Source organism: Centroberyx affinis, unplaced genomic scaffold (assembly GCF_046629955.1).
Source record: "Centroberyx affinis isolate AG114_WGS23_722 - 3 ecotype Tasmania unplaced genomic scaffold, CSIRO-AGI_Caff_v1 ptg000801l_1, whole genome shotgun sequence".
Lineage (NCBI taxonomy): Eukaryota > Metazoa > Chordata > Actinopteri > Beryciformes > Berycidae > Centroberyx > Centroberyx affinis.
Window position 1 is genome coordinate 560,788 of NW_027279405.1, and position 14,343 is coordinate 575,130.

The window sequence follows — 14,343 nt, forward strand, 5'->3', positions numbered from 1 at the left end:
AAGTTTTTATGTCAGACATTATCACTAGATATAAATCATAGAATAACATTTTGATTATGAAATCTGTTATTCACGGGGAACAAAATCAGCCCCCAGAGAATCTTGTCATCATAATTTTTCTTTAAAAGCTAAACTTGTGCAAGAGTTGTTACAGATTGCAGATAAATCGATAATGACAAATGTTTCTCCTTAAGTATCAGGATCAGACAAACAACCCTGTATCAGTCAGGTCCCAGCACCTATGGATGGGCAGAACAGTGTAAATGTGTGAGTGCACGTGTGAAGGAGTTTGGGTGTTGACCCAATGTGAGTGAGGTTGCGTGTGTATTTGTGTTTTGCTATGGCTCCCTGAGGCCTTCTCATTAGCTCCATGTTGAATCAGCTGAGCGCTGCTTTACTCCATACCGCCCAGCTCAGCACGCACTGCTGAGGGACGGAGGGAGGCTGGTGTGAAAACATCCTGCTTTCCTGCTCACTTTGCTAAACGGGAAGTGTAGTTCCTCCAGAGTAGTTGTAGTCCTTTCAGACCAGACCAGAATGGGCCTCACATATCTGGCTCTGATTTCCAGCTAGCTCACTTTAGTAACTACCTGTACATGTGAGCAAAGGCTGGACTGAGATGTCAGAAACTTGGCTTAGATTGAAGTTGGCATTTGTTATGAAATCCTATCCCGATCATGTCAGAGGAAATAGAGGTTGTATAACTTTGCTCATTTTAATGCTTGCCTAGCCTTTTCTGTGAATGGCCCAGATTTCACCTTTAGCCCTCACCTTCAGTGTGCCCTCCTAGCTCTTAGTCCCCGCATCATTATTGCCAGTGCAAAGGGATTTGTGTAAGCAGGCTGTGCGGGTTAGAGATTTAGCTGATGCCTTTGGGTGTTCCCTCTGTTGTTCATGCTCTAAAAAGCTCCTGTCTTCATACAAATGCTTTGATATCAATGAGTGTTTTTTCTTGACTATTCCACCATGGCACACATCTTGGAGAAACCAGAAGTATATGGTCACCCACCTGTATTAATGGGTGGTTATTGCTTGATTGGGCTGTGTTCAAAACGATTAATGGATGTTGGTTCACATCTGAGCTATGAGACATTTACCCTCTTGGGAAGGTCACTGTGACTTGTTAGCCCTAATTTGGCTTTTGTTTAGCTGGTACTCCCTCTCCACTCATCCATTCAACTTGGACACATAGTGAAGGACTGAAACCTCCTAAAAGTATAAATATTACTGTCAAAAGTTCAACGTAGGCTCGCTAATACGTTCTTTCCTTTAGTGGTGAGTACTTGGTCGGGTTTATCCGGGCCTGTATCTCTATTGTTTGCTGGATTGTTGTGTGTGGAAAGAAGCCATTACTGCAGAAATCCAATGCTGTTTACATTCCTCTTGCTTCTCTCCCCTCCAAAACAACGGAATCTCCCAGAAAGTTGCTCTGTCCACAAAATAATGGATACCAGACCCCAAATGCATCTACCAGTGTTGCATCCTTCATGCCTTCCAGAGAAACTTTATGCACTGTCAGTTCTGTACATGCAGTAATGGAGATTAGGTGCGTTGAAATATTGCCTGGAAAGGATTAGAGGGTTATACTAATGGGTGTGGATCTGATTAAATGGGTCCCTCATGTTTACTTTGCCTAATTAATGGAGACGTCAGAGATCATTGCTCATAAATTAGTGCCATGTTATTCGCTCCATATTTTTGAAAAACACCAGTGGACAGTGCTGATTGCAACATCTAATGTGAGCTCAGAGGTCTTGTGTCATGATTCAGCTGTGATCCCTTTACAGTCTGCTGTGCTGGAACAGAGGAGCGCTGCATTGTCCTCATATAACCTGGCCCTCCTACCATTCAAACACACACTGATATAGCACTTCAGCAAGGACATCAAATCTCCCAGATACTAATCAGTGCTGCGTAACTCTTAAGAAACACACTTTATATGCTGTTGTCACTAGTGTCACTGGGCACTGCTGAGGATGATGACAAAATTGGGCGGCACTAAGAATGCTACAGCTGCCATTACAGCCAGAGGTGGAAAGAATGCTAGAAAGTCCTATCTCAAGTAGAACTATTGTTACTTTGCTGATATTTTACTTAAAGGTCCCATATTCTACACTTTCCAGTGTTTTATTTCATGTCTTGAGGTCCATTAAAAGCTGTTTGTGTGGTGTCATGTACCAAAAAGACTCTCAATCCATTTTTACACGTTCATTTGCCAGCATCTGCGCTGAGCCTTGCCAAGAACAGGCTGTGTCTGTTGCTGTGGCTTTAAGGCTCATTAATATTAACGAACAAACTCTGTTCTGATTGGCTAACCGTTTCAAGAGTGAAACGTGAGACACCACAGACAAGGCAGTTGCAGACAGTGGCATGAGGAAAAAACTCTCCGGTAATAAACAATGTCAACTGCTTTGAAAAAAACACTGTTAGTCTGTTATTTCTTACAAAAATGATAATGAGAGAACCTTTGTGATGCCACGAAGTTACGGAAGTCCAAACAGCTCGTTTAGAGGCTCGGTTTTCTAATCTGGATTGTGTGGATTTAGTTGGCGAGCCTGCGTTTTGATACTTTCACAATGTTTAGATAGCATCCAACTCCTTTATAATCAGAGAGGCAAGGGAAATCCTGTTTTATACGATATGGGACCTTGACGTAAAAGTACTGGTGTAAAAATCTACTTAAGTGAAAGTAAAAAGTATCTCTTTTAAAATGGACATTTAAAAAGTTACTTTTTAGAAAAGATAAAATTGTTAGATGTGACATTTTCCATGCAATTCTAAAAGGACGAGAGTACAGAGTTCAAACTAGGTTCTAAAATTTTAAAATTAGAACTGGACAAAATAAAGCCAGATGACTGTTCTCTTCTCTTCTCTTCTTTGCTGACTGACTGTTCACTGTTAATGGCTTCACAATTTGTCAATGTATGATTGTCCAGTTTCTGTTGCTTATGGAGAGCCACAAAATTCACACTCTGTATTGTATGTGATTTAAAACATAGCCAAGTACAATACTTCAGTAAAAATGTAGTTAAGTAAAACAAAATTTACTGACTTTAGAAAAGCTACTCAATTACATTAACGTGAGGAAAGGTAATTATTTACTTCCACCCTTGTTTATAGCAAAGAAAGTGCAGAATTCATATCAAAAATGGTTTCATTCACACTATAGTGGAAAAAAAGTTGACATATACCATGACCTCTATTGCCTATAGCACAATGCAGAAGCAGAACAAGTGCTGCGTAGGATGGGAGTATTAGTCTCCGCCCCCGTAACATAATGTACCCCGGAGCTTGTGGGGCACCCTGCTGCACCCTCCCCGTCTCTGCCTGGGTTCTCCCACGGCCGCTCTGCACGCCACGCATCTGCCAACAGGATGTTTTGCTCTCAGCACATGGCCCTTATGTTTTCACTCATGTTCCTTAACAAATTCCTTTCAGCCCCAAGTATTCACATACCGAAAATGTTGTTGTGCTATTTGTGTTGGTGTTTGGTTCACGCATAGTTACCGACTTAACTCTAATTTTTTGCTGTATGTTTAATGCTGAATTGTTTGATTTGTCCTCACTTGTCCTTAGTGTTGTCATCACACCAGAGTTTTCACTTCAATACTAGTGCTAAGTTTAATATCTGAAAATTTGATGCTGCTTCGATACCGCAGCAAACAAGAAAAACCGTCAAGCAATGTGTTACCACTTGACTTGTGTAGCTTTGCAGCAGCCTTTACACAGGGGTGTTGAAATGCTGCTTAGGCGTCCATCTTTGTTGGCGCTGTAAGTGGAATGGGTTCATATTTCACTCCTGGCACCAGTTTGTCAACCAGTTTACGTGGACTGGGATTCAGTTCAAGATGCGGTAAACTGTTTGACGCTGTTGCCGTGTTTTCAGCCGCTAACTGCTGTAGTCCGCTGCCAAGAGCCAGGCTCTGTCTATTCCAATCCCTCTTCTTCTTCTTGTTTGAACTATTCCAGTCCGCATGTGTACGCCCTCTGGAGGTGATGCTGAAGTGGAATTTCAGCTTGCGGAGCACATTTGGTGTAAGTGTCAAAAGTTCAGAAATTTCAATGTTGAATTCAGTCTTTCAGAATGGTAATGAAGTAGTATTGAAATTATGGTTATCATGCCAACACTACCTGTGCCTCCCTGCCCAATCGGTGGTGGTTGGTGTGATTTGTACTCTTTTGCATAGCAACACAAATTCAGTAGCTATACATCTGTCTCTTTGCCTGACAGCAACCTCACAACTTTTTTTCCCCCTTGCCTTGCATGAATTTCATGCTCTTTCCAGTAAATGGTTTTTCTTTCTCTCTGTGCATAATAAGAGGGCTCCATTGGCCAGTAATTTTACAAGCCAATGACAGTTCAAATGATATGTAGGATGTATGGTGAGCGGAATCCAAAGTTCAAAGGCATATTTCGTGTGGAGAATATTTTTGGTTAATTTTAATGCTGTTGTCCTCTTGCAGTTGGGGATGTTTGTCATTAGCATTTTAATTATCCTATCTTGTACCCTGTTTTATTCCTGTCTGTTTTTCATTTGCCACTGGCAGAGACATTCTCAGAGCGATGTACTTTTGTTTAGTCGATAAAACTGGCCTTCTGTACTAGGTGAAGTATATTAATTATTTATATCCATTTTTGTACAGCATTCTGGATAGTTTTAGGTTCATTTTGTATTCTCTGTGCATCTATACTCCTAAAGCCTGTATAAAATGTGTCTGTCCATGAGAATAGCACATGAGAAGAGGAAGTCGTTGCAGAGTGTGTTGGATATTGCTGAACTACTTCTTGGTTGTTTTGGATCTTAGAGGAAACACTAGCAGTAACAAGGATTTTTCGTAGTCACTGTTTACTCCAGGCCACCCAAGAGCTGAGCACTTCCGTCAGATCTTCATCCCTATCATTCCACCTCAAAGCTGGATGATATCAATGTCAAATCTCAGATGTAAACGCTCCCACTTACTATTATCCTGATGAACCAAAGACAGTTGCCCTTGTGTGAATGTGAGCGAGGAACATGGATCTTTCAACCTCCAATCTGAACCTTAATTATCAAGTAAAATTGGAAAGCTTGCCAAATTCACTCCAGGTAGGGCAACCTGAACCCTAACTTGACTTGACTAACTCTCCATTATCCCCCCTAAATTTAAACTGCTTCTTTTGATGTCTTCTGATTACACACACCATTTTCTTGTACACTAAGTGCATGAGAGTGCATCGGAAAAATGTTGTATAAACACAAATTGGTGACTCCTCACAGCTGGAGAGACTACCGACATTGTTTGAGCAACTTTGTTTTTTCCCATATGTGATGCTTTCAATCTGTTAATTTAGCTTTTCCGTGTCGTCACAACACTAGAAGTAGTTTTCTTTGACGCCTCTGTGTTTCACAAAGTAAGTATTGTGAGAAAAATTAGTTTGAATGAATTCATGGTTCAGTGGAATGTCAGTCTACAGTTATGGAGCGTATCTCCAAGTATCTTTAAAACTTTGTGGGTGACGTGTAATTGACTTTGTGGTGGTGTTGTTAAAATGAAACTGCAATGAGGATAAGGATGATAGAAGGTTTATAGTTGGTGGTTGCAAACTATCTGACTGGTTCCTTACAACAATGCTGTTAAAGTAAACTCTACATTGTCCATCTGTTTCTAATACACATCCTTCTCAGGTTTCCTTTTTCCTATTCTTCTTTTTGAATGATGAGCCAATGAGAAGTCAGAATACATTCATTTTCATAGTCATAATGGTGGGGGACCATTTAGTGTAAATTTACCGGCCTCGTTCAGCCGGCTCTCACGTCACCCAGCTGTGGACCGGGCTTGTTTACGGGGGAGTGTGTGTAAGTACGAACATGTGTTAAGTGCTCATGATGTAGGCATTACTGCATCACCGAAGGCTATAATGTCTAGTCTGGTTGAAAAGGAAACCATGTTTAGCGAGGGTCATTCATTTGCTTTGTTTGTGGTTTGAAATATGGTGCTGATGGGGAAAGTCATAACAATGATTTTCACAGCCAGGTTTCACATGGTGGCTATCATACTGTGTGCAGTGTGCACTGTAGACAGTATGTGGTATGAGGGGAACGGACTTCAGATGTTTACAATTTTGTTTACAAATTTAACATTGAATAATAGCAATAAATAAGTAATAAATATTTGTTTTTCAGTGTCCCACAGAAGCCTCATTTCTCCAGAAAAGCCAACTTTTGAGGAATTGAAATTTTCCCATTGTCGTAATGATTTGGTTGTAATGATTTGGTTTGCACCCATGGCCTTGAAACATTTTCATTCTGTAGGAGACCATGTCAACTATCAGTCAGTTAAAAAAAGTACTGATAAGAAAATTCTGGAGTACATCAACATAGGCTTGTCTGTCTAGTTCAAAACATCCCTGCTTCCCTGAACTCTGATGACAAGTATTCTGCTGATACGAGGAATGTTCTGTATTTCTACTTCAGTGCGGTCGCAAAGAATATTATTTTGCAGTATGTTTATATCGATTTCAGCCAAAACTAATGTTTCCACCCACCAATTAAAGCTCATTAATCACTCGTAAATGCGATATATCTCAGCCATATATTCTGAAATAAATGTGTTGTTCTCTGCAGTTGAAACGTAGCAGGACTTTTGGTCTACTTTTATCATAACATCATTCTTGTCATTACACCAAGGCCAGTATTTATGACTGTATAACCCACACTAACTCCACTGCTGCTCCTGACCCAGATTTGCATAGACAGCAGTGAATCCATCTTGAAAACACACTGCCTGAAATGCATCATTACCCTCCCTGTACTCCTCGTCCCAAATGGCAGATGAACATGAGAATTCTCCTTGGACAGCAGATATGTATTTTGCATTAACAGAGCGGCCGCGGTCTGAAGGACTTGCAGATGTGTTGGAGAGACTAAAGACTTGACTTGCTTTGGTGGTTAGCCCACAGTCCCTATCCAGCTTACTGTATCAGATGAGGGAGTTTCTTGGTATTCTGCTTGGAAAACTACTTTTAACCAGTGGGACTCTCCTGAATGCTGGTTTGTGTACAGGTGACTTTAGGGCAATTATGCAACTCTACTCTATGTATTTCATATGGTCCCGAAGGCTTACATACTGACAGACTCATTTCAAAAGTGTGAAAAGCCTTTTCAACAAGTGTGAAAACGACACCCGTGGACCCAATTGTGGTATGACTTCCACTGTTAACAGCTACTGTAAGAAATGCCCAAATATTTTCACTGAATCCATCAATTTGTTACACGGAAGCTGTATCCAATCATTCGGATTATAGAAAATTACTTGGAACATTTTATTCCAAATCTGAAAATGATAATATCAGTAGCTGCGCCAAGCACAATACCCAAAGAAATGGAGATCCACCGAAAACACTGGTCTGAGTGAAGATACCCTAACATTTCGAGGACACTGGATAAGCCGAGCGTGATTTGGCTCCGCTGAGGTTACATTGTGTATTCAACATTGAGTGGCTCCGTGTGGTTTCATGAATTATTTTCTCTCTCTCTCTCTGTCTCTCTCTAGCTGCCTCTGAAGGGAGAGTCAACGGTGGGGAGGATTTCTTTCAGAAGGTGAGTGTGTAGTCTGCACTTGGGTTATGTTTGCATTGTCTTTGGGTGATGTTCAAGCCCACTGAGGAACGCGCGTATCCTGGTAACGGCAAGGGAGCAGATGTCAGGTGCTTCTCCAGTCTGGCTAATTTCAGATCAAAACGAGGAAAAACAATGGAACGAAACTGATGTTAAATCATTCCAGGGCTCTGATCCTAAAATACAGCTGACACAACACTTCTCCAGCTTAGACTATATACTGTATATAATGGGCCAGTGGAGATCTACTGTACAGTTAAACATGAGTTTTCTAGTGAAAGATTAAATGTAGGCTTGATGTGGCAAGCACTGCCTCATTGACTCTTCCTGATCACTAACATAATAAGGACTGACTAGTCTCAAGTCTCATAATCTACAGTGGATTTTTTTTTTTTACTTTTCTGTCCTATTAAAATCTCCCTGTCTCTAACATTTAAATCAAGTCTGAATATCTACAAATTCAGCTACAGAGGCCTCGTGTTTGATTTCTGCAAGTAAGGCATCCACAATTATTTTTTGTTTTGTGCAGTAAAATTTGGTACATGTACTTCTAGTGCTATTAGATAGAGGAAAAAAACTGAAACAATAGTTGAGACAGTGTATATGTCTATAAACTGGCAAACAAAATGGCCTGGTCCGCTCCATTTGTTTAATTTGAACCTTAAATACTACTTGTTGTCTTTAATGGACAGTATATATATGTGTATGTGTGTGTGCGTGCACATGCACATGCACATGCACATGCACATGCTCTTTAAAAAAACATTGGATCTTTTGCTCATATTGTTGGGTTGAGAATTTACACGAGATGCATTAGGTCTATTAAGATCGTGCCAGATTTGAATTTGCAGTGCTGCCACTAAATGAAGGCCAAGGTATGGAAATTAATCAAGATAAGAATATGATTGCTTTCTTTTTCATTTTTTTTTGTCATGTAATCAAAGACATAGTTTCCTGCAAGTCGTCATTGAATTTTGTGATCAGTTAATGCATAGGAACCCTGTTAATTATGTGAAACTCCCTAAGTATCTGAGTTAATTCGTTCCCGTTTAAAGTCCAGTTTCCTGAATATGTTAAACTCCCTCTATAGTATGTTAATGGGCTGTAATGAACCAAATGATGGACAGTGGTTTGTTTTAGCATTCCTCCTTTGTCTATTTTCCGTGTCTGGTTTTGGAGGTTAGGAAGTTGAGTTAAATGTCAAAGAGGGAGGCAATTTAACTGTCCCCGAAGCAGTTTTCAAAAACCAAGTAATGCAAACCAGGCGCCATAAGATTCCTCTCCATGGACTCTAGATATATTTTGTCTCCGCCTCTTGCTTTGGCTTGAACAGTGGTGTTTAATGTTCAAGATATCGACTGTAGGTATCTAGCTCATTCCACAAAGCTAATCTGACAAATTGCGCTTGTTAGTGCCTTGGCTGTGCCAGTCATGGTTTTAAAGACTCTGGCTTGGACACTTTCGCAGCTCTTTCAACGGACGGTGGTTACTAAAGGTTCAATTGTCAATAATTAGAAATTAGTGTGCAGCTGTTTGGGTTGGCAAGCTGGGGGGAGCAGCAAAGGAGGAGCACTGAAGTCATGTTTTTATTGCAGAATTTCCGTTTGGATAACTCTGTATAGTTTCCCTCTGATAGCGTGATCACCATATATGCCCAATTAAAGTCAGGAAAATAAACACTGCTTTGGGATCTGGAACGGTATTGTTGAAAGAAAATGGATGAGGTGTGTGGATTACCTTGAAGTTGATGAAAATGGAAACTCTTAGTTGGACCGCTTCCTGCCCTTCCAACACGCCCATATACCACACACACTTAGTGAGACTAATAAATTACGTGCACAGCGAGTTACCCACTCCCTCCCTCACATAAGGAAGTACATGGTCATTTGTACAAACACTCTAACATACTAGTCCTTCAGAGTGAGATTTGTGAGATTTCGAGTTCAGCAGTAGATGATCAAGAGCAAAACAAAATGGACCAGCGCAGCACTCTCTCCCAGGTTTGGTCTCTGTGGTTGATCAACCCCTCTTACTCACTGTCTGTTGGACTTCCTTTGAGTCCAGAGCAACATTTTATAATAGAGAACAGGCAGTCCACTCTCCTTGTTTAGTACTTTTATTTAGTGGAAGAAAAAGTAGTGAAGATTGCAGACAAATTGGGACCCCAGAGGAGTGCTGCAGCTGGGAAACAAACCATGCAGCTCACATGGGGAAATCTCGCTCTGTTGCTCCATGTCCCCTTCTGTCCTCCATCTTTCTCTCTGTTTTACTCTCTAGTCTCTGCCTCATGTTTTCCCCTACTGCTCCTCCCTCCTAACTCCTAGTCCCTCCTGCTGTTTTCTTGTTGTTTCCTCTTTGCAGTCTGTTAAACCGTTGATGTACCATTGCTATCTGCCTGGTGCAACAAGGGGATTTCTCTGCATGTGGAGTACTTGATTGTTTAACAACAAAAACCGTGCACCATTGAAGAGTTCAACGCATTTTTGTGCAGTGAAACTTTTGGACTGTGAACTGTTGGAGTGTCAAAGCATGGCGCAGACCATTAAACCTTTTGGAGAGCTGTGGAGAAGTTGAGCCATGGGACTTTGAAGAGCTGAGAAGCTGGACCGGCTGAGCCGATAGCTGTGAACCACAGAAGAGCTTGGAGTGGATTTAAGTTGAGAGATGCCTTTGAGTCCCCAGCCAGTTCATCCCTCATCCCCCTTCCATGTCTCCTTCCCAGGAGCTGTGGTTCTGTATATAATGCCAGGCATGATATACAAGTGCTGTTGCATTCAGATCTTAGAGCAGACATAATCCATTTCATTAGTTTTGTAGCACTGAAGCATCTTGTAGTTTTGCGCTGACATAGGGCAAAAAATAATGATATGTGTGGTTGGCAGAAAATCATCAGATGTTGAAATGAGAAAGCTAGTATGAATGCCATCACAACAAAATATATAAAGAGATGTTTGGTGGTTGTAAAGCAACTTAAATTGGTTTCTTTTGTTCCATCCCTTGAAGCATATTTCCCCTTGATGCATTTCAACAGTAGGATGTTTTCGTAAAAGTGCCCTCTTTGTAATGTGGGCTACTCTTTCAAAACCATGCATATGTTTAGCTTAGCCTTAAGGTGGAGGTCTAGCCCCAAATGTAATGGGGCTTGTGGTGCGAGTTAGCACTCGGATTGTTAACATGCACTCAGTTGAGACTGCAGAGTCTCGTGGGGATGGTCCAGCTCTGGTCTCAAGCTCTGCTGTTTCTTCACAGTCAATCTCTTAACTCTACTCACAACCCCTTTACACCCCCCAACAACCCTCTCTGTCTCCCTCACTCACACACACACACACAGACACGCACATTCCAGCTGAATCAACAGCTGCACCATTGCAGAACAGGGCAGGAAGCAGGTCTTGCTCCTGCCATGTTGATTGCTGGTGTGCCACACACACACACACACACACGTATGCACACAGTCATGTGTGTCAAGCATATGTGCCGTTTTTCATGACATTGCCTTAACGATATCCTGTTTGATTCGATTTACAACTCTGTGCATGTCTACCTGCAGCAGCAGCAACAGACCTCTAAGAACCAATCATCTCAAGGCCAAGCCATGAAACTGATCACAACTATCATCCTACATATATATGCATTTATTCCTTTCAGAAAGGGTGTGGTGGCAGAGAGAAGAAAGGCTGGAACATTAAATGTATAGGTAACCTAATTTGTGCAAATATCTTGACCCATTTGAGAGGTATTTGCTGGCCCCTTCATAAAAATAAACGCCATCCACCCTTTAAAATGGTGTGTGGTCTGTCAGAAATCACTCCCATCTGCAGGAGTCTGCCAAGAACAGCAATGCTGGACAGGAAACAAGTTCCTCTGAACAAGACCCTATAGAGAAAAAGTTGATAGGGTAAAAGGAATTGAATAGGCTGTAAAATTTGGACATGTTTTTGGATTTACCTCTATCAACATACGGTTGTCATTTTTATCATAAGCTCCATTGTTTCACCTGACTTTAATGGGTTTCTGCTCTGCTTTGTATTAACTGTGTTTCCATATACCTGCTGGGATAGGGCTGATGGGACATTTCCTGATGGGGTCTAGCATTTTGTATTTACATATATTGCAGTAGATTTGTTTTTGAATGATTTTTTCTTTTTTATGAGGTTCACAATCACTCATCTGCCACTCGCTCTCAAATTGCCACAGTCATTTTAACCACCTCTGAGAGTTTGAGGCAGTGTTAAATTCCTTTTGCCAGGATAAAGTTTTTCTGGTAGAGGTTGAGGTGAACACCTTTGTGACAAAAAGCAGAAACCTCTGTTATTGGCCCATGAGACTGATTTAAAAATGAAACCAAAAAAAAGGGAAGGTGAAAGACAGAATTTAAAGGAATTTCTCTGCATCACCAGGAACAGAATGTCCTAGAAACTTGTTCTTGAATCGTCCAGCTGATTACGTGAATGTGTGACTTTTGTTGATAGAGGAAAAATTGCATTTAGCTGCAGGGGTCATTGTGATAAATTGTGCTTTCTCATATATACTATGACAGAAAGATTGTAGATGGGAAGCTGATAGGAAGACAGTGGGAAGGTAACATGCTGTAGATTACAGTTCTCTTGTCCAGGGCTACTACAAAACTCAAACAGAACAGAACATTTCATTGTGTGGAAAGCCAGACTGATAGAATAGACTTCTAATATTATTGCAGAGAGGAGGATGGGGAGATTTCCAGTGGAAGGAAGGAGGGTCTAAGTTAATGGGAGAACATTGGTATGCTGGAAGATAAAGCTGGAATCATTTTCACCTTAGTCACAGTAATGATACCAGTGAACAGTTCCATACAAAAATATTTTACTCTTTAAATGAAGTGAAAGGTAGTCTGAAAGCGTTTTGATTTTCATTGCACAGAAAAAATACTTTCCTCTTGGTTCTGTGCTTCACTCAGTAGAAACAGTGCCACAGCCAAGAGATTTCATGAGAGTGACTGCTTGGAAGGATGTTTCTCTGCCATTAGAGAATGATAGTATCCAAAGACATGCAGCATGGGCCAAGAGCATACGAGAGAGAAGGGAAAAATGTTAACTCAACATCAACAAGACACATTTGTTGTACAAATGTGTTTTGCAATGATCTTTTGGCTTACAACAATCTTTCTTTATGAGTTTTTGTGAGGAATGCAGAATCCTATTTTGTTTAAGGACTAACTTGTCTTTATAGGAAGAGCTTTTAATTTTTGCTGTGAATTTACAACATAGCAAGCCTAAAAACAAAATGGTCTCACAGCTGGCTTTGATAAAATCAGTGCAGTTGCTTTGAGCAAAATGATTCTGCCTTCAAGTGTTTTTAAATGTATTTTATTTCGGTTTGCTAATGGCGGAGTAGTGGTCTAGGCACCCCATTCTGTCACTTGCCTAGGCCGTCCATATTTATATCTGATTATAGCATGTTGTAGAAAACCAGTGAGGCTTGAAGGGGCTTCCACTCAACCATCATGGACTCCCGAGTGTGTTAACTGCAGAAAGAGAGCGGCACAGATCAGGCCTTCCAAACATCTCTCTGCTCTACAGGTGTGTGAGACTGGCAGAGGATAAGCTGTCAGAACCTGTTGTAGAGGAGGCCAAACAGACCTGCCTACTTCCAGAGCAGCATATGGAGGAATTTAGGCATTTCCCTTTGTGATTTATGCACCGATTCCCCCAAGACTACAGGGTGTTGTCCTTATTAATGTTTTTCTTTTCATTTCATAGTGCAGCCAATACTTATAGTAATGCGAAAGTATTTTAATAGAGTTGTAAAAGTCAAATGCAGTAATAATAATAATCCGAACATCTAATTTTTGCAGAGAAAGCTGATTGCACTTAATGCAGCTCTCTCTGCCTTCTCAGTTAAATGTGTCTCCTTGCATAACACACTGCACCACCGGTGAAACCTAAGCAGCGGCTGCAGCTCGTATAATGGGTCGATGCAGTCCTCGGGTGCTAGCTCACGTGGCTGAGGCCTCCACAGCTCCGCTCCTTCTCTGCCCCGAAAACACGAACCCCTGGAACGCATTAAAACAAACAAAGACGACAGGACCTTTCTGAAAACAAGGGAAGTGCAGGACGAGGACAGGTCCATCAGGAGAGTTAGTCCGCCCACCCCCCCACCCCGACTAACTCTTGGGTTGTTTGGAATGTTTTTTTCTCTTGTGTTTTTCCACTAACATGAACTAGTAGTGATGGCAGGCATTTCTTAGGTTGGTTGGTCTGGTTGATTACTAGCCAGGAAGCCAGAGAGATGAGCTTCCTCATGGTGAAGAGGAGGAGCAGGAGGTTGTGTAACAGGTTCCCTGATTAGAAAAACCTCTTGGACCAGTGCTTCAATCTAGCATTTTTTTTATTATTTTTTTTGTACTACCAGCACCACCCCTTTTCACATGCGTGCATATGCTCCTGGTTACGATGAGTAGACTTGTCAAAGGACTCGCGCATAGATTGTTGTTGACACTTTTCACGTGTGCCAAAGCCAAGTGCACTGGATGGATTTTTCTGTGTTTTTTTCAGGGAGAGGGCGGGGGTGTCGAGCAAAAATTATATAGTGTCTGGAAACATTATATAAGTTTATATCAGAAGGCATATTTAAACTGGAATGAAACACTTTTCAACTCCTTTGACTTCTCTGGATCCAATAGTAATAATAATGTAAGGAAGACTTTTTTTCTCCCCTTTCAGTGTGTAAGGCCTTTCTGTCTAATTGCTGATGGCAAAGACCGTGT

The 14,343-nt window shown here is 41.2% G+C and overlaps 1 protein-coding gene across 1 annotated transcript in view; it reads left to right on the forward strand.

Moving 5' to 3' along the window:
• The window catches only part of LOC139644890 (protein bicaudal C homolog 1-like), a 58,059-nt gene that overhangs the window by 10,818 nt on the left and 32,898 nt on the right, over positions 1-14,343 (forward strand). The window contains exon 2 of the mRNA XM_071520422.1: positions 7,534-7,580. Coding sequence (XP_071376523.1) covers positions 7,534-7,580 — 47 coding nt within the window. The remainder of the gene's footprint in view (positions 1-7,533; positions 7,581-14,343) is intronic.